The sequence below is a fragment of the Anomaloglossus baeobatrachus genome, chromosome 5, assembly GCF_048569485.1.
Source record: "Anomaloglossus baeobatrachus isolate aAnoBae1 chromosome 5, aAnoBae1.hap1, whole genome shotgun sequence".
NCBI classification, from domain to species: domain Eukaryota; kingdom Metazoa; phylum Chordata; class Amphibia; order Anura; family Aromobatidae; genus Anomaloglossus; species Anomaloglossus baeobatrachus.
The window spans coordinates 98,320,940-98,342,024 of record NC_134357.1 but is presented as its reverse complement, the minus strand read 5'-3'; the positions used below and the strand labels follow the sequence as shown (position 1 = coordinate 98,342,024).

General features: G+C 41.4%; 1 protein-coding gene across 1 annotated transcript in view; it reads right to left on the bottom strand.

Annotated features, from left to right (window-relative positions):
- The window catches only part of PCDH15 (protocadherin related 15), a 2,365,808-nt gene that overhangs the window by 303,410 nt on the left and 2,041,313 nt on the right, over positions 1–21,085 (bottom strand). Inside the window, exon 28 of the mRNA XM_075348720.1 lies at positions 2,745–2,960. Coding sequence (XP_075204835.1) covers positions 2,745–2,960 — 216 coding nt within the window. The remainder of the gene's footprint in view (positions 1–2,744; positions 2,961–21,085) is intronic.

Genomic DNA, 21,085 nt, shown 5'->3' with positions numbered 1-21,085 from the left:
ACTTAGGTAACACATGATGTACTGTCATGGTACAAAACAAAATTGCTTTTTAACCTAAAAGCTAAGTTATGATCAGAGCTCCGGACTTGAAAAGAAATAATAGGTTTTCCATCTTGAAAGGCTGTGTAGGATTTACAAATGACGACCTAATCCTTGCATGTTTCAGAAGTGGAAAATGTCTGAAAGTTGTGTTAGCATAGGATTAGAATTTTTATTACAGCATCATTCTGGTGACTTTTTGTCAATTCTTTGGACTCGTGAAATACGTATTTGAAGTCATATTTTTCTTGAAATGGCTTTAGAAATTCTGGACTCTAAAATCTTTGGCACTGCGGTATTTCACCATCCGAAGTTATTATAATGTTTTATTTTTCTGACTTTTTGGTAAAGTACACAGTTCTCAATATAATTTCTAGAAATTTTGTAAACCTACTTATTTAAACTGATTGTAGCCATTATTGTAGGCTGAATATAGAAAAAGTAACCAGAGGGTTTTTAATATGTCACAATCACTACCAATACAAGACTTCTTTAATTTAAGAACTAAAGGTGGTGTCACACATAGCGATGACGACAACATCGTCGCTGCTAAGTCACCATTTTCTGTGACGTAGCAGCGACGTCCCATCGCTGTCACTGTGTGTGACATCCAGCAACGACCTGGCCCCTGCTGTGAGGTCGCCGGTCGTTGCTGAATGTCCTGCTTCATTTTTGGGACGTTGCTCTCCTGCTGTGAAGCACACATTGCTGTGTGTTACAGCGAGAGAGCGACGAACTGAAGCGAGCAGGGAGCAGGGAGCTGGCGTCTGGCAGCCTGTGGTAAGCTGTAACCATGGTAAACATCGGGTAACCAAGAAGCCCCTTCCCTGGTTACCAGATATTTACATTAGTTACTAGCACCACCGCTCTCATGCTGCCAGTGCCAGCTCCCTGCTCCCTGTATACGTAGCTGGAGTACACATCAGGTAATTAACCCGATGTGTACTCTGGCTAGGAGTGCCGGGAGCCAGCACTAAGCAGTATGCTCTCACGCTGCCAGTGCCAGCTCCCTGCTCCCTGCACATGTAGCTGGAGTACACATCGGGTAATAAACCCGATGTGTACTCTGGCTAGGAGTGCAGGGAGCCAGCGCTATGCGGTGTGCTCGCACGTTGCCAGTGCTGGCTCCCTGCTCCCTGCACACGTAGCTGGAGTACACATCAGGTAATTAACCCGATGCGTACTCTGGCTAGGAGTGCAGGGAACAGGGAGCTGGCACTGGTAGCGTGAGAGCGGCGGACGCTAATAACTAAGGTAAATATCGGGTAACCAAGAGAAGTGCTTTCCTTGGTTACCCGATATTTACCTTAGTTACGCTTCCACGCGTCGCTGCTGGCTGGGGGCTGGTCACTGGTCGCTGGTGAGATCTGCCTGTTTGACAGCTCACCAGGAACCATGTAACGAGGCAGCAGCGATCCTGATAAGGTCAGATCGCTGGTCGTGATCGCTGCTGCGTCGCTATGTGTGACACCACCTTTAAAGAGTTTGTCTGATTAACACAATTTATGTCCATGTTTCCTGTTATGGCCCATTAATTTTATTTGATTGTTCTAGATTTCCTATGACTCTACGATGTTGATTTCTAGTAACATCAATTGTTTACCAGAAACAGTGGCATAAAATTAAAAGGGGTATGAACATGTAATTCACTTGGAACATGTCATTATAAAACAATAAACAAATGTTTTAATCAATAAATTATGTAAAAAGTATATTTTAAAAAAAATCTGAAATTTGCAATTTTCACGATGGCTGATATCTATTTCTGTTCTGTAGGGACAATCATTATCAGTCTACTCATCACTTTCTGCAGGATTATAATGAAAAGTATCAACTATATATCAATGTAATATGACGTAGAATGAAATCGGGTATATACCGCACTGATACTCAATAGTATATTAATATGATTCCTTTATTGTTCATACAGGTCTACGCATTTCAGCGACATCCGTCTCCTTCCTCAGGATATCACTTTGTCCTGAGGAAGGAGACGGATGTCTCTGAAATGCGTAGACCTATACGAACAATAAAGGAATCCTATTAATATACTATTGAGTATCAGTGCGGTATATACCCGATTTCCTTCTACGTCATGCTCTATACCTCGGGGCTGTGGCTGATACCACTACTGAATGTGCTACATAGGGGTTGTGACTTTCACAACCTGAAAAGATGAGTGTATCGGAATCCTTTTGTATCTGATATCCCTACCGGGTAAGTCTCTCTTGCACTCTGTCTTCCACAGTATCATCTCCTTGGAACTATATATCAATAACATAGGATTTGTCCTTCACCATACATGATGGAAACAGCTGACCCCTTATATACCCTTCATAGTGATGTTTGAACAGTTTGCAGAGCATGCCTAGAAAACTTTTGTATAGAAGTCAAATCTCGTAAAACAGTTGCTGTAAAGCATATTTCTAAGTTCTGTTAGCGGAAACTCAGGCAAGATGGCTGCCCATATAACCATGCAGAGAAAATAGAATGCTAAATTACACAATAATAAAAACAGAATAGCTACAAAACTAAGAAAATGACCCTACCGGATTACAGAGGAGCTGAGCTAGTCTAAGAGGTGACCATTGTCTAAGTTATTATTTTCACCTCTGTAAACCGATTATATGAAGAACTGTTCATTATTAAACATTTCATCCAAGTAGTCAAATGGTTTTATGAGTTTTGAATATATTTGTACTTACAATTACATCAGCCTTGCTGCTTAAGCCCTTTCCATAATCGTCCGTTGCGATAACTTCGAATTTGAAATAAGACCTTCTCATATTCTTGAAGAGCATCGCAGTTTTGATGACTCCAGAATAGAATTCGATAACAAAGCCTTCTTTCCCATCCTTAATTGGGGGCACAATCAGTTTATAACTATTGCTGCTGTAGTTTCCAGTGTCTCTATCCGTAGTCTAAAATGACATAAAAATTTCAGGAGATCAAGATTAATATCCAACATGTGTAACACGATTAAAATGTAACTACATGTCATGCTACATTTCATCACATTTTGAGGACCTCTCCAGTCTCCAGTGTTAACTAAATTAAGCTTTGTTAGTGCACATATAATCTTAAAATATGCAACTTTCAAACATAAGTTTTGCTCGGACTGTTCAAAATCTTCAAAAATTTTCTAGCTTGTAAGTAGACACATAGTTAGTTGACAAGAAACTAAACTTTCAGAATAGGCTTGTGTGCGCGAAATATTAATATTTCTGACCATTATATTATTTGTATTCTGCAATTTAGTGACAAAAAAGCAAGAAAGCGGTACAAAGAATGATTATGACTTCAGGCATTTATATTTGTATGAAAAATGTAGGGATATCATTGCAACACTAAATGTTCTTTAAAACGTTTAATTTTCATGTAAAAAATATATTAAAAAGATGGTATTCCACAAGAGGTAAACACTAAGGGGTACATTACACGCTGCGACATAGCTAGCCGATAATAGCGATGCCGAGCACGATAGTACCCGCCCACGTCGCACATGCGATATCTTGTGATAGCTGCCGTAGCGAACATTATCGCTACGGCAGCTTCACACGCACTTACCTGCCCTGTGACGTCTCTCTGGCCGGCGACCCGCCTCCTTCCTAAAGGGGCGGGCCGTGCATCATCACAGCGATGTCACATGGCAGGCGGCCAATAGAAGCGGAGGGGCGGAGATGAGCGGGACGTAAACATCCCGCCCACCTCCTTCCTTCCGCATAGCCGGTGGAGGCAGGTAAGGAGATGTGCCTCGCTCCTGCGGCTTCATACACAGCGATGTATGCTGCCGCAGGAACGAGGAACAACATCGTACCTGTCGCTGCAGCGAAATTATGAAAATGACCGACACTACACAGATCACCGATTTACGACGCTTTTGCGATCGTTTATCGGTGCATCTAGGCTTTCCACGTTGCGACGTAGTTACTGGCGCCGGATGTGCGTCACTTTTGATTTGACCCCGATGACATCGCAGTAGCGATGTCGCAATGTGCAAAGTACCCCTTAGGCATGACTGATCAAGCAGTTTTCTCTGAATTCAGGCATAGAGCTGCTTGGAATATTTTATGACTTTTGGAATTTTTATGCCACTGCTAGGCCAGCTCTAGTGTTTCGGTAGGATGCAACGGGTTCTAATGCTTATGACAATTTTTTATAATTTATTTCATATTTTTATGCCATGGGTGACATACATTTTTGGTGCATGGCAGTTAAAAGATGTGCCAATTTATTAAGCAGTGTATTCCTTTTAATGAATTAAAGGGAACCTGTCACCAGATATGGGGCCTATAAGCTGTGGCCACCACCAGTGGGCTCTTATATACAGCATTCTAATATGCTGTATATAAAATCCCAGGCCGCTGTGTAGAACGTAGAAATCAATTTATAATACTTAACAAAAATGGTCGCTGCGGTGGATTTGGGTCATATGGGTGTCTCCATTCTCTAGGGCCGGCGCCTCTTCTTTCGGCCATCTTTGTCGTCGTTCTTCTGAAGCCGGGGTGCATGACGCATCCTACATCATCCACACTCGCCGGCATTGAGGTTCTGAGCAGGTGTACTTTCATCTGCGATAAGCAGGACAGATCAAAGTATAGTAGTGCGCCTGCGCGGGACCAGTGAGTGTGTATGACGTAGGACACGTCATGCACACAGGCTTCAGAAGGAAGATGAAGATGGCCGAAAGAGGAGGCGCTGGCACTAGAGAACAGAGACGCCCATATGGCCCAACTCCACCACAGCGACCGGTTAGGTAAGTATTATAAAGTGATTTTTATGTTCTACACAGCGGCCTGGGTTCTTATATACACCATGTTAGAATGTTGTATATCAGAGCTCACTGGTGGTGGCTGCAGCTTATAGGCCCCAAACTTGCTCAAGTTCCCCTTTAAGTGCACATTGCTCCAGCACTCCAATAGTTGAGGCTAGCAAATAATCAATCTAAATTAATACAAGCCTGTAACTTTTTAATGTATTGTTCACTGAAGAATGAAGATTTTACCAGTTAATAACCAAGTGGCAAGTGGCGTAAATTTACTGTGCTTGAATCTGGTCTTTGACCCTGCACCATTGTAAATTTACATCACACGGTTAAAACTACTGCAATCTAGCAGAAGCAAGTCCAGTTGCAGGCTGTCCTGGGGAGAAGACAGCTCTATTCAGTGAAGCACTGGCACCAGGTTATCACATGACTACTGGTACTTTGTTGGAACAGCAAAATTGCTAGGTCCTAGCAAACTGATATTATCCATGTGAATGAAACCCAGAACAGAAGTGGGCTGTTTTCTTCTTCTATGGATACTCCAGTCACAGTGGAAAAACTGAGAAAAAATTCTCAAGAGATCCTTTATGAGCTCTTGAGGAAAAATTATATAAGAAAATCACAAATAAAACTTCTGTAAAAGATAAAAAAATATAAAAGATAAAGGTATCATGTTAAAAAACCTTATTTATTATTAAATACATTTTATTACATAGATATAACAAATAGACAAAAAAAACTACACATTAGGTATCCACGTAACCTGAAGTATTTATTCAGCAAATCATGTGGTGTAAAGCAGGATCAATAAAAAAATAATAAAAATAAGTTAACCAATAATAGGTATTTCTTTCTTTGTGTTGTAAAGAAAAATAATTTATATGTAAAGGGAACCTGTCACAAGATTTTGGCCTTCTAAACTAAAACAAGTACCTTAAGCAGCACCTGTGCTGCATTCTATAAAGTTGCACGTTACCCCTGATCCCCCTGTAGACCCCAAAATACCCTTATAAGATCTTCTGCCCTGTATGTAGATTGTCCTGTCCAGTCTGATGGGTGTTCTAATCTGCGCCTCCTGTCCCTCCTTTTGTCTTTCTCCTGTGCTGATTGATGTGGATGACACCATCCATGTAGGTGGGCAAAAGCTCCATATTTAGAGCTCGCTCAGGGTCACTTTGCTCTGCCCTGTTGTGATCAGAGCCGAAAACATAGATGCACCTGCGCAAACTGGTAAGTTCTCTGTACAGGCATGAGATTTTGCCTGGCAATGTGGATGATGTCACCAGCTTCATCCACATTGCTTGGCAAAATCTCGCACCTGCACAGAGAACTTGCCGGTTCATACAAGCGCTCTTATGTTTTTGTCTGTTCCCACAACACGATAGAGTGAAGTGCGCCTTCGCGAGCCGAGATGAGAATAAGGAGTTTTTGCCCGCCAACCTGGATGGCATCCAAGGCATCATCCACATCAATCAGCACAGAGTAGGGCGAAAGGAGGGACAGGAGGCGCAGATTAGGACACTCAAACCACTGGAAAAATATGTATAGAGGTAGTAATTTACTAAGAACACCACTATTTCTACTCTCATAAAAATCGTTTTATTAAATTTCATAAATATTAAAACAGAACAAATGTATTGTTCTCCTCATCAAACATATTTAAGATCACATATAGACATGAAAATAAAGTGCAGGTGTCAGACAGACAATACCCTTGCCTGAGGAAAGCCTCAGACAATGGTTCTGGAGAAGGATAAAGTGAAGAAGACATTGGTTGGTCACTGTCAGGGTAATGCTGATAAATATATACTGTGACTATCTCCCTTGGCTTTGGTTAGATATCTTCACTTATCAGTGAGCCTATTTTTTCTGCTGGAGGTGTTCGTCAGCCTCACTGTCCTTGCTACCCTCTAGCGGGGGTAACTACCACCAAAAATAAAGTGATTTAGAGTGTAGTACATACAAATAGAACCATAGCCAACAAAGACATAATGCGTTAGATGTCCAGGGTTCTTCCGTTTGGTAAAGTTTCCCTAGTTAAGAAGTACTGGATACGTTAGGTCAGAGCTCAGAGTTCCACTAAGCTTGTGAACCCCCCAGCTCTCCCGACGCGTTTCACCCCCCCTAACGCAGTACAGGGGATCATCAGGGGATATAAGCAGAATCACTCCTTGGAAAGAAGGACACAAGGTAGCTGGTCCTTGCAGTTAAGTGCTTGTATCTTTTTTAATGATAAGTATTATAGTTAGATTACTATATCGTGTCCGGATAGTAGTTACGGTTTTCTTTAGTTAATTCCTGGACTAACTGGAGTTGTATATTCACAGGTTGTGAGCTGGTCTGTTGTGGACAGGGTGTTCGTGTCCACTCTTATTATTCAGGTTGAAAAATGTGTCTGGGCCGTGTTGAGGTCCTGTTGACGGCCAGAATAAGTATTAACTATCCTAGAAGGTTAAAGGAAATGCAGCTCCTCAGGATATGCCTGACCGCTGATATTACCTGTAAGGAAAAACCGTATATGGAGAGGAAACCAGGTGAGGGGGAAACCCTTGCTGCCTGACTCCAAGGTGTATAGAGTCGGTTAGTTCTAGATGTATCCAGATATATATCTTTCTCCTGTAGGGAGGCAAAAGGAGGGCAAGCAGAGGCCTATCATGGGACTGTAGGGATGTACAGATTCCAGGTATATGTTTCCTAATGGTGAGCTCAACCAGCTAGGACTGTTAGTCCCGAGTAGCTACCACTCTATGTACACTGGGAGCTCACGGTCTGGAGGATGCCAGAGGAGCCGCCACGTCCGCTAGTCCCTTTCCTGTCCGAACCACCACAAATTTTATGCCAACCAAATTGAATCTGATAGTGAAATCAATCAAATGTGGCAGAAACGTATTTGTTAAGATTCGCTCATCACTACTCCTATTGATATCTTATTTATATCAACTTGTGTAAACCATTGAAAAGTGCAATTAGACAACAGCCTGACTATAGATTTCCAGAAAAAAAACCCTACTAAGTAGTTTGTAGATTTAGCTCGAAAAGTTTGAATCGTGGTTCTGTTAACATTTCCATTGAATCATATAAAGCATTTTCTCCGTTATGGGAAACTAACCAAATTAAGATCTGAACATTTGCTTCAAACACAATGCAGTTGGTAGTCCTATAAGAAATACAACACAAAGCTGAAAAAAACAGTATGGTATCATTACCTTCAAATAGTAGAGCAACTCCATAGGGAGAAACAAATCATCAAATGTTCTCAATAATTAAGTAGTACTAGCAGGAAACTGGGGGAGTATATTAGGCAGTGTTTTATTTAATATAAACATTGTTAAGGCACAAGTCATGTGTGGCTTTAAGTGGAAATGTGAATAGTCTTATCAATATAGTGGTAAATGATCATTAAAACAAAGTGTAACGTAATTCTGTATGTTTTAGAACTAGATTAATAAAAAGAGCAAGTATTGGAACAGAGGTTATATAGATACATGACCACCTAGCAGTTAGGATCAGTCTAAACTCTTGTCCATTGTTTTCTTACTGTCAAGGTAAAGCTCCTTTATTCTGTACAGCAGCAAGAAAACTTATGGACCTATTAGTGGTTAATGAGATATGTTGTAGAATCAAATGTTTTATCTGTTCCTTACTTTACAATTCTCCTTTTGAGTTTTTAATGTTTCCACTGATTTAAAATTACATTGTACTATACCGGTGAGCAAACAGGATAGGGAAAGGTAAAGGCCAAATGTGATTGTGGTGCACACCAACAGTTTTGATGTACTATATTGAAAATGAGAATAATAGTCTCGGTCTGTGAAAAGAAATCCAACATTCAAGCGATATACAGTAATTTTGTAGCAGTCTCATCATCACTAGTGATGACCAATCACTAAGATGCTCTAATGCTCAGTACTCAAAACGAGCAGGTCGGACACTTGGACGGGCTCAACTCATGTACAGAGTATAATGAAAGTCAATGGAAACTAGAGCATTTTTCCGAAAGAGTCTTTTGGAGATATGTTCAAGTTTCCCATTGACTTCCATTCCAAGTATATTTTTATGAGACTTAGTTCACCATAATTGATGTCACACCACTGGCAGACAAAGACAAAAGAGAACCTCTATACAAGAACTGTGTATGGGCCCTTTTCAATCCAATAACTCATCACAATGCACAATTCCTCTTGCTTTGGAGATAGTTGTGCTCCACTGACCTCTTGGGCCCCTGCAGCTGCACAGTTTGCACCAATGATATGTCCGCCACTGTGCAAGACCAACTAGATTGTATTTCCTTTTGCGAAAAAATTGTGTGGGCTCAGGCTCTACGGATGATACCTAGCCGCCATAATTTATTGTACTAAAGAGCCATGCCTGCCAAGTTTGAGTGCAAAATGTAACATTTTTTTAACCAAAATTTATCATATTTCATATTTTAATTTGTCAATACAACAATCTCATCTTTTTTCTTTTTCACTAATTTTGGCTGAAATGAATTATTATTGTGACTGCATCTGGATGGAATTTTCCCAGTATCACCCTAATCAGGATTGTGTATAATTATCCAATCAAACGTCTTTAAAAGTCATTTTGCACAGGGATTGGTTGCCGACCTTATGTTTGACCAAGAGAAATGTTTCCACTCCCTGAAAAGTCAACACTTCTGCGAAGACCAGATCAGAAAGTAAAAAAAAAAAATTATTTCTTTTGATCAAATTTCTCTGAATTCCTTCAATTAAATTTTTTGTCAAAGAGATCAATTTACAAAAGAAATAATAATTGTAGTGGGGTAATTGGAGTATTAACAGTGAAATATGAATCCCCTCATTGGTGAAGCTTTTGCACAGTGGATGATTGCCGACAGCATGTATAACCACTAAGACCTTCCTGCAAGGTCAAAACTTCCCCCAGTATTTGCCCCTAGCAGGTTAGTAAAGGAAAAATTATCAGAAATTGACAAAACCAAATTATTTAAATTCCCTAAGTGCAATTTTCTGTCACAAAAGAATCAATTTTAGAAATATCGGAGGAAATAGCATCAGTTAAAATATATAACATGATTGACAAGATGTTTTGTCTTCTTGTGCAAAAATGAATGTCCATAGCAAACAGAGTAACGCCCCTCTGACAGCCCAGTTCAACAGTACCTAAGCTATGACCTTTCTCAAGCAGATGCTTGATGACACAAGGCAGAACTACTGCATGTTCAAAACAATGCCACTGTTTTGTCTCCACAAATGAAGAGATCATTTTTGGATGGGTTGATAAAAAATATATGTAAATGAATAATAATTTTGGAATTCGCAGTCTAGTTGCAAACACAAAAAAGGTATAATTGTTTGGGTTTTTTTATTTCTGACTGAGAGCCCATTAATCCTTTTACACCACAGCCAATTTCCATTTTTATGCCTAACACATTTATTTTTCTATCTACATAGTCATGAAGGCTTGTTTTTTGTAAGGCAAATTGTACTTTTGAATGACACCATTTTATCATGCGATGCACTGGAAAGAGGGAAAAAATACCAAGTATGTTGAAAATTGCAAAAAAGAGCAATTCAACATTTTTTCTTATTTATCACATTAAAAATTACCTGTCATCATAATTTTCTAGATCAGTACAATTACGTAGAAACCAAATATGTTGTTTTTGTTATACATGTAAGTAGTGAAAAAAATTAGGGACTGCATAAAAAAAATAATATATATATATATATATATATATATATATATATATATATATATATATATATATATATATACAGGGTGGTCCGAAAGTAGGTGGACAGTACGTGTAGTAGGGTTATGAAGGGGGAGATTTATCAAGCATGGTATAAAGTGAAACTGACTCAGTTGCCCTTAGCAAACAATCAGATTCCTCTTTTAATTCTTCACAGACGATTTGGTGAATGAAAGGGGGAATATGATTGGTTGCTAAGGGCAACTGAGTCAGTTTTCACAGATAAATCTCCCCCAAATTTGTTTTCTTTTCACATAATTCAGATAACCCATAATGACAAATAATTTAAATACAGATCAAAGAAAATGGATTTTAAAAGAGTATTGGAAATCTCAAAATGCTGAAACCGTTAGAGCAAATTGGGTGGAAACATTTGGTACTCAAGCCCCAAAGAGAAGAACCATTTAAATCAAAATAAATATTATTATTTTCTGTCCACCTACTGTTGGACCAACCAGTATATATATATATATATATATACTAGAAGGTGGCCCGATTCTACGCATCGGGTATTCTAGAACTTACGTATTGTGTAGTTCATGTATGATTTTTGTTATATATATATATATATATATATATATATATATATGTTGTTGTGTGTAGTTACCAAGTGTTTGTGTAGGGCGCTGTACATGTTCTGGGTGTTGTCTGGGTGAGATGGGGGGTGAGAGCGGTGTTGTTTGTGTGTTGCGTTGTTTGTGGAGCGCTGTGTGTCTGTAGCGTTGTGTGTGTGTTGCGCGGTTTGTGTGTGTGTGGTGTGTTTTGGGGGGAGGTATGTTTTGTGCAATGTGTGTGTTGTGCGGTATGTGCGTATATTTGTGTGTGCAGCGTTGTCTGTGTGTGGGTGTCTGTGTAGGGAAGTTGTTTGTGGTTCCCAGTGTGTGTGTGTGGTGTGTTGTGCAGTGCGCGCGCGTGTGTGTGTTGGGGGGAGGTGTGCACTTCCCATCGTGCTCCATCCCCTATGCAGCGCACTCCCCATCGTGCTCCATCTCCTATGCTGCGCACCTTCCATCGTGCTCCATCTCCCATCCTGCGCACTCCCAAACGTGCTCCATCCGCCATGCAGCGCACTCCCGATCGTGCTCCATCCCCCATGCTGCGCACTCCCAAAAGTGCTCCATCCGCCATGCTGCGCACTCCCAAACGTGCTCCATCCGCCATGCTGCGCACTCCCTTTCATGCTCCATCCCCCATGCTGCGCACTCCCAAACGTGCTCCATCCCCCATGCTGCGCACTCCCAAACGTGCTCCATCCCCAATGCTGCGCACTCCCCATCATGCTCCAAGCCTCCCCCAGCATCAGCCTCCCCCTCCCAGCCTCCCCCAGCATCAGCCTGCCCCTGCATCAGCCTTTCTCCTTCTAGCCTCCCCCAGCATCAGCCTCTCTCCTCCTAGCCTCTTTCCTCCCAGCCTCCCCCAGCATCAGCCTCCCCTAGCATCAGCCTCTCTCTTTCCAGCCTCCCCCAGCATCAGCCTCCCCCAGCATCAGCCTCTCTCCTCCCAGCGTCCCTCGTCCCAGCCTCCTCCAGCATCAGCCTCCCCCTCCCAGCCTCTCTCAGCATCAGCCTCTCTCCTTCCAGCCTCCCCCAGCATCAGCCTCTCTCCTTCCAGGCTTCCCCACGATCAGCCTCTGTCCTCCCAGCCTCCGTCTTCCCCTCCCAGCCTCCCTCAGCATCAGCCTTCCCCAGCATCAGCCTTCCCTTCCCAGTCTTTCCCAGCATCAGCCTCCCTCTCCCAGCCTTCCCCAAGATCAGCCTCTCTGCTCCCAGCCTCCTCCAGCACGCCGTGCTCCTCTGCCGACACTCACACACCCGATCGCATACACTCACACACACCCGATCGCATACACTCACACACACCCGATCGCATACACTCACACACACCCGATCGCATACACTCACACACACCCGATCGCATACACTCACACACACCCGATCGCATACACTCAAACACACCCGATCGCATACACTCACACACACAGACACTGACAATATCGCACATACGCGCTCACAGTCACAACATCCGGAGATACCACATGCTTCTGGCCATGTGATTCTCCGTCAGGTCCTGGAAGGTCACAACAGCACAGTATCGAGGCCGAGAAGCAAGTGATATCGGCGGATGCTGCGAGTGTGTAGATGCGATGTAATGTGTGTGTGAGGTGTGTGTGAGAGTGAGTGTGATCTGATGTGTGTGTATGTGTGTGTGTGTGTGTGTGTGTGCTGTTATGTGTGTGCGTGTAGATGTCCGGCCGAAGCAGGACCTTGATGCGCTGGTAACTATGCAACCATGGTTACCAGCGTATCTCGTCCCCCGCTCGCACGGGAGCCCACACCAGCATACGGCAAGGCCAGCAATGCGAGGGTAAGTGTCGGCTGGGCTGGCGGCGTACGCTGATGTGGGCTCCCGTGGGTGGGGGGGGGGTCGGGGGGGTCGGGTACAGTACTCACCCGGGAGTCGTTTCTCCGTCCATGTCAGTTCGGGGACTGCGTGCGGGGGGCGGGGCCAGAGCTAGCGTGCATTGCGTGAGGGGGGCGGGGCGTGGCGTGGCCGAGTTGCCAATCCCTGCAGGGTGCCGGGGCGAGAGGCCAATCTGTGGGGGGGGCGGAGCCTGGGCGAGCGGCTGGCCAATCCGTGTGGGGGCGCAGCCTGGGCGAGCAATCAATCCGTGTGGGGGGGCGGGGCCATGGCGAGCCCAGCGGCCAATCAGCTTTGTGTCACCGTAAGGACACTGTCACCGTGACACAATTTTGGAGCATGACAGACAGACAGACAGACAGACAGACAGACAGAATAAGGCAATTATATATATAGATATATATATATTTTTTTTTTTTTTATTTTTTTTTTTTGCTTGTGTTGCCATTTTCCGATACCTGTAACATTTTTAATTTTGTGGATGGTGGAATTTGTGAGGGCTTATTTATGTGCCCTGAGCTGGGGTTTCTAATCATACCATTTTGTGTAGATTAACTGTTATCATTGCCTTTTGTTGTATTTTACTGCAATGTTGCTGTGATTAAAAAAACAGAATTCTGTAATTTCAATTTTTTTTATCATTACACTTTTTACCAGGTGGATTAATTTATTTTACAATTTGATAGATCAGATTTTTACGAATGCAGCGATACTAAATATGTGTATTTATTTTAATTGCATTATGTTTAATGGGGCAAAAGGGGTGATTTGAACTTTTAGATATATATTTTTTTCTATTTTTAAAAACATTTTTCTTTCATTTTCACTGTATTTGTTAGTCCCCTTAGTTAACGTAAACCTGCAATCATCCAATCACTTGTACTATATACACCAATGCTACAATACTGCTATGTATAGCAAAAATCACAGTCTCCTATGAATGCCAGATATAGGCTAGCTTTCACAGGAGATTTCAATGACAGGTATGGGGAACATCAGCAGACCCCTAGCTGGCATAGCAACCCATTGGCGGGGCACCAATGGGTTGCTATGCCAACTAGACGTCTGCTGAAGATCCCCGTACCTGTCATTGGGGCGCCTATAGGTAAAAATATTGATGTGCCCCCTGCCAGTGTGCATTAAATGCCACTGTCAGATATTGTTAGAGGCAAATGATGGCTGAATAGCACAACCATCACCTGCTAGAAAAAATGAGGGTTCAACTTGCGAGTCCACATTAAAGTCATGGATGTCACTGTATGTCCTATTTTGGTAAGGAGTTTATTCTTCACATTCAGTACCATACATTACAGGTGTTTTATCTTCCTTTTAAAGGGATAATTTTTGGGCAGGTCATACAAGCTCTTGCTTCTTTGTTTAGCAAAGTCAAAGCTCTTTATACCCCCAAACAGGGATAATTGTTGCACGCAACTGTGTCAAAATGTCACAGCTTCTTTTATTTGTGCTGTCATTAAATTATGCTATTAATGCAAATTTAAATTTATTTTCTGTAAATGTAATTTATGGGGAAATTCAGTGACGTTGCTAAATTAATTAGTTTTAATATATCCGCTCATTTCTATTCAAAGCCTTTTGCGTGTTATAGTAGTCAGGATGAGATTTTAGCTCATAGGTTGTTCAGCCCAGTTCCACCCATATCCTGTCATTATATCAGCATGACTATGGTGCATAATGTTATACATTCCTAGATGCTGATATGTGTTTGGAAAATGAAGATTTTTTAACTGAATTAGAACTTATACTTTATATGAATGAATGCGTATGTAATGCTATTTCTGTGTAGCACATTATTTACTGGGGCATTGACAATTTGTTTTCACTGGTACTAGAATGTGATTAGAACTATTGAAACCTCCCAAACTCATACACATTGTTGTGAATCTTGTCGTTATTCGGCAATCCCACCATTATTCACAGTTTGAAAGGATCCCGTCAGACGGCACAATGACTGGACTGAAAAGGCAACACTGCCAAACTCAGCTCAAAATAAGCTGTCTCATTTTAGTGATAAGTCTGGGGAACACAAAGGACAAACATACAGTAAATCTCATAAGAGATAGGGACGTGTACAAAGTTAGCGAAATCAATGTACAATTAGAGGCCAAGACAGGTAAAAATTAATGAGTTATAAAGATTGGCCCCTGAGTACATTGGATATAACTGTTTTTTTTCTGTTATCCTTTCATGTACATTAGCATGAAATAAAAATGAAATAAAAAGGAACTCCTAAAAATTATGCACAGATAATCCAGGATTAGTGATGGGCGAACCCGGAGTGTAAATGTCCGGATCCGCGCGGTTTCAAAGGTGCCCGGGTGACGGACCCGGGCCCGAGATTTTGGATGTTTGATCTGGATCCAGATCAAAAAAATAAAGAAAAAATAAAGAAAATAAGAATGAAGATAGCACTTCATACTTACCGAGGCTCTGGCGCAGCTGTAACTGCTCCCGTGCAGCTGTCTGCTGTTACTGTGGCCTCCCTGTGCCGCTCATCATTGCTCATACATATTATTATTATTATTATTATTTATTATTATAGCGCCATTTATTCCATGGCGCTTTACAAGTGAAAGAGGGTATACGTACAACAGTCATTAACAGTACAAAACAGACTGGTATAGGAGGAGAGAGGACCCTGCCCGTTAGGGCTCACAGTCTACAGGGAATGGGTGATGGTACAATAGGTGAGGACAGAGCTGGTTGCGCAGTGGTCTACTGGACTGAGGGCTATTGTAGGTTGTAGGCTTGTTGGAAGAGGTGGGTCTTGAGGTTCCTCTTGAAGCTTTCCACGGTAGGGGAGAGTCTGATGTGCTGAGGTAGAGCATTCCAGAGTATGGGGGATGCACGGGAGAAATCTTGTACGCGATTGTGGAAGAGGAGATAAGAGAGGAGCAGAGAAGGAGATTTTGTGAGGATCTGAGGTCGCGTGCAGGTAGGTACCGGGAGACTAGGTCACAGATGTACATATGCACTGCTTTCCCTGCTTTCCTCGCCCATCGGCCGTCCTGGCCTCAGTGATGTGTTGCAGTCAGATGTACCCCTAGCCTGTGTGACAGTGTCTGCCTGCAACCAATGACAGAAGCTGTCTGTGGGTCAGAATCATGATTCATGAAGCACAAGGCTCAGAATGAGCAGAGGAGGCCACATTATCATGGGTGCAGCTCATCCTGAGCCTGCTGCTGCATGCAGGAGGCTCAGGATGAGCAGAGGAGGACACGTCATCAAGGGCACAGCTCATCCTGAGCCTCCTGCCACATGAAGCAGGAGGCGGATCAGGATGTGCAGAGGAGGACACATTATCACTCTCATCCTGGACCTACTGCTGCATGCAACAGGAGGCTCAGGATAAGTAAAGGAGGACACATCTTTGTGGGTGCAGAGATCTGCTCACCTCTCTGCTTTCTCACAGATAACAGATTTTTCAGAAGGGCATGTACTCCATTGACTATTATATAATGCCACACCTGCTTACAACATATACAGTCATGGAAAAAAAGGGTTGGCGACTGTGAAATTATTCCAGAATATGAAGTACGTATTTATCCTAGAAAATTATTGCAGTTAGATGTGTTTCATCATAAATGTTTTTTTTATTTGGAACACCACAAAAAAATGAAAAAAGGCAAATTGGACATAGTTGCAAACAAACACTATCAAGAACACAGTGCTAGAGGCAGCAAAACAACCTTAAAACATTTCTGAATCTCCACTGTATTTGACTGTAGGTCTGTCTTCTTTTCTTTGTAGGTCTCATTCCATTTTTGGTAAAGAGTAGAATAATGTGCTTTACCAAAAAAATCTCCATTTTGGTCTCATCAGTCCACAAAACACTTTCGGAAAAGGATTTTGGCTTAAGGCCCCGTTACATGAAACGACGTATCTAACGATATATCGCCGGGGTCACGGATTCCGTGACACACATCCGGCATCTTTAGGGACGTTGTTGCGTGTGACAGCAAAGAGCGACTGTTAACGATGGAAAATACTAACCTTATCGTATATCGTTGACATGTCGTTCTTTTTAAAAAATCATTGATTGTTGAGCTTGCAGGTTGTTTGTCGTTCCTGAGGCAGCACACATCGCTACGTGTGACACCTCGGGAACGACGAACTACAGCTTACCTGCGGCCGCCGGCAATGCGGAAGGAAGGAGGTGGGCGGGATGTTACATCCTGCTTATCTCCGCCCCTCTGCTTCTATTGGGCAGCCGCTTAGTAACGCCGCTGTGACGCCGAATGAACCGCTCCCTTAGAAAGGACGTCGCTAGGCAGGTAAATCCCGTGTGACGACTCCGAACGATATTGTGCGACACGGGCAGCGATTTGCCCGAGACGCACAAACGACGGGGGCGGGTGCTTTCACCAGTGATATCGCTAGCGATATCGCTGCGTGTAACACCTCTTTTACTCTAACCTCTTTTTTATGTTTTGCAGTGTGCACAAAGGAACATCAAGATCTCTGGAGATGGGATTGTAACTTTGAGATTGTTGATATTATTGAATAATTTTGGTTCTCAAGTCCTCAGACAGTTCTCTTTGCCTCTTTGTGTTTTCCATACTTAGTGTGACACACACAGAGACACAATAGAAAGACTTCTCACCATTTTACCTGGTTTCTGGTGGGATTTTCATATTGCCCATACCTGTTACTTGCCACAGTGGGGTTTTAACAAGCATCACATGCTTAAAACAAAACTGTTTAACCATAATTTTGGAAGGGATTTGTGTGAACTTATGTTCAATTTGTCTTTTTTTTTCTTTTTTTGTGTTGTTCCAATGCAATGAAAGGAAATGCACAGGTGAATGACAAAACATATTTAATTGCAATAAATACTTCATTTTCTGGATCATTTTCAAGGGTGCCAGCATTAAAATCACCAGGAATTTTAACTTGTGGCACAAATGTATGGAAAGAAGGTTTCTTATTTGTGGCAGCTAGAAAATATAGTATTTCAATATAGTTTTATATATATATTATATATATATATATATATATATATATATATATATATATATATATATATATATATATATATATATATATATATATATATATATATATATATATATATATATATATATATATATTTGATGCTATTTGAGAGTAAACACAAAAATAAAAATCCTATACCTATGGCCTCCAGACAATAATTTATGAGAATCAACATTGATTTGGAAAACATTTAAATCATAATACAATTTAAACATGTGAGCTTACCAAGGTGATAAGGTAACCTCAATTCCACAAGTGTTAACAAATGTATCATTGGAATCTGATTGCTGTGAACCCCACTGATTCGTAGAATAGAGCCCTGTTGGGATACCATGAGTAGAGATGAGCGAACCTGAGGTTTGATAATCGGAGTTTGAGTTCGGAAACCGACTTCCAAAAAAACAAAATTCAGGTTCGTAGTTGAGAGCAAACCACTCAAGTGAGGAGCACTGTGCTTTGGTATGAGTGATTCTCAGCCCTGTGCGAGCCATTTGCTGTTTGAACAGCTCACATTGGGGGTAGAATTGGCGTGATCAAATGTAATGTGCACACCCAAACAAAAAAATTTAAAAACCTGACCCATCCTCCCCCGGAAGTGTTCTGCTTCTGGCTGGCAGCATGTGGGTGGAGACATATTCTGCCTAATTACTGACTTCTATTGATCAAGTTAGGGTGAAAAAAATAACTTTTTTAAGGCTCGAATGTATCTGGTGAACCAAACATCCAAAGCTTCGCTCATCTCTAACCATGTGACATGCATATCTCTTCTCCATTCATTCTGTAGGGAACTACCAGAGATAACCATTCTTGACTTCTACTACATTTAGAAGGATCGGTGAGGGTCCCAGCAGTAAGCTTCCCAGTGGTCAATAGGTTACCCTCTATACTATTGATAGGGTATAACTTCTTAACTTGGTACATCCACTTTAAAAAGAAAATTAAAAAGGATTTTTTTAGGATTGCCATCTCATGGGCTTCATTAGTGAAGACAGCTGATGACCAAGTCAAAATGCAGGTCACAGGTCTACCACATTGTAGCCAGGAAAAATTAATGTCCAGATGAATATAAATCTGTATTATCTTTTATGTTTTAGTCAATGGAGTACTCTGTGCTAAGCAATAATATATCAGACCAGCTTTGTCTATAGTCACCGGTAACTGGCAGTCAAATCCTTTTGTGTGGGCTTGACGTCATATATATTATAACTTAAAATCCTACTTTGGAGTAAAATAAAAGCTAATATAAATTTTGTCTTTTTTTGTGATTTTTTTTTTCCTGTTTATATGCAGAACAAATGGCACTTTATAATTGTGTTCCAATTTACAAAAAGAATGCTCTGTGGTTCCAGAGCAGATGGAAAAGTTCATGACGGTTAGCGGTGCAGACTTCTAAATATGTATAAACAGCTCTGCCTTCATTTGCTAAAGCACAAGAGAACAGTAAGCATAACAAATAAATGCTTTTACAAATGTAATTTTATTGAAAGACATTTGTTAGGTCACAGGAGTCTATTAAAATTGAAGGAAATAGATTTTTTTTCTATTTTATTGTGGCTATTACATGCAACCCATACATTCTAAAAAAGAAATATTAAGCTAAGATGTAGGGTGGTAATTCATTTCTGCAAAATAAAAGGTTTTATTTTCCAGATGCTAAATGGAAAACATTAGCTTTGTGTTAGATAACTAGAGCTTCTGCATATTTATAATGAAATAAACCATAACACTATGCTAAATACATAGTAATAACAGTGCAATGCTGGGTGTTGAGGATGAACGGTCAAATGGTAAAACATTCATTTTAGCAAAAGGGACCAGCAAACTTTGTTAATAAAAAATGTTGAAATGTTTATATTTTTGTTTGGTGAGAAAAAAAATAAATCACCAATGGAATGCAAATTACCAGTCTTTAAAGGGAACTTGTCGGGTCCAATATGCACCAAGAACCACGAGCAGTTCTGGGTGCATATTTCTAATTCCTGCCTAACTGTCCCTGTATACACTAGCATAGATAAAGAGATCTTTAGAAAAAGTATTTCTAAAGATCTTTTACCGTATGCTAATGAGCAAGGGGACTAGTTCCAAGGGCGTTAGTTCCCTGACCACTCGCCCCTCATTAGCATGTTAGTACATCCCTGTAGGCATGCTAACATGCTATTGAATGCGCAGTGTCACAGGATGATCTGACTCACCTCTCCGCCACCATCGCCGCCAAAACGCTGGATTTCGGCTCAGTGAGCATGACCCCGGAGTTTGGATCATGCGCACTATGAAGCTGAGTGCACACGTCCTGGCTTCAAACTGAAGTAGTGCACACGACCCAAACTCTGGGGTCATGCGTATTGAGCCGAAATCCCCCGTCGGACACGATGGCGGCGGAGAGGTGAGTGAGATCATCCTGTGACACTGCGCATTCATTAGCATGTTAGCACGTCCACAGGGGTGTACTAACATGCAAATGGGGGTGACTGGCCAGTGAACTAACACCCAGGGGACTGGTCCCCTTGCTCATTAGCATACGGTAAAAGATCTTTAGAAATACTTTTTCTAAAAATCTCTTATCTATACTAGTGTATACAGGGACAGTTAGGCAGCGATTAGCAATATACACCCAGAACTGCTCATGGTTCTGGGTGCATATTGGACCTAACAGGTTTGCTTTAATCCTTTAAGGACCGGGCAAGTTTTTGTTTTTGAGCATTTGTTTTTCCTCCCATTATTCCAAGAGTCATATATTTTTAATTTTTCAGTCAATATAGCCATGAGAGGACATGTTTTTTTGCAGGAAGAGTTTTACATTTATATGACACAATTTATTTTATTTGCAAAAAAATGCAATACTGCAATTGTTTTTTGTTTGTTTTTTTTATTTACGGTATTCATTTTACCATCAATCTGACTTTCCAGTGTGATCCTCTAGGTCAGTACGAGTACACAGATACCAAACATGTACAAATCTTGTTTTATTTTTACATGGTGAAAAAACATTCAGAAATTTGTACGAAAAAAACATTTGCTTGTCATGATGTCCAAGAGGCCTACCGTTTTAAATTTTTGGGATATGGAGCTGAGTGAGGTCTTGTTTCTTGCGCTCCGAGCTGATGTTTTTATTGATA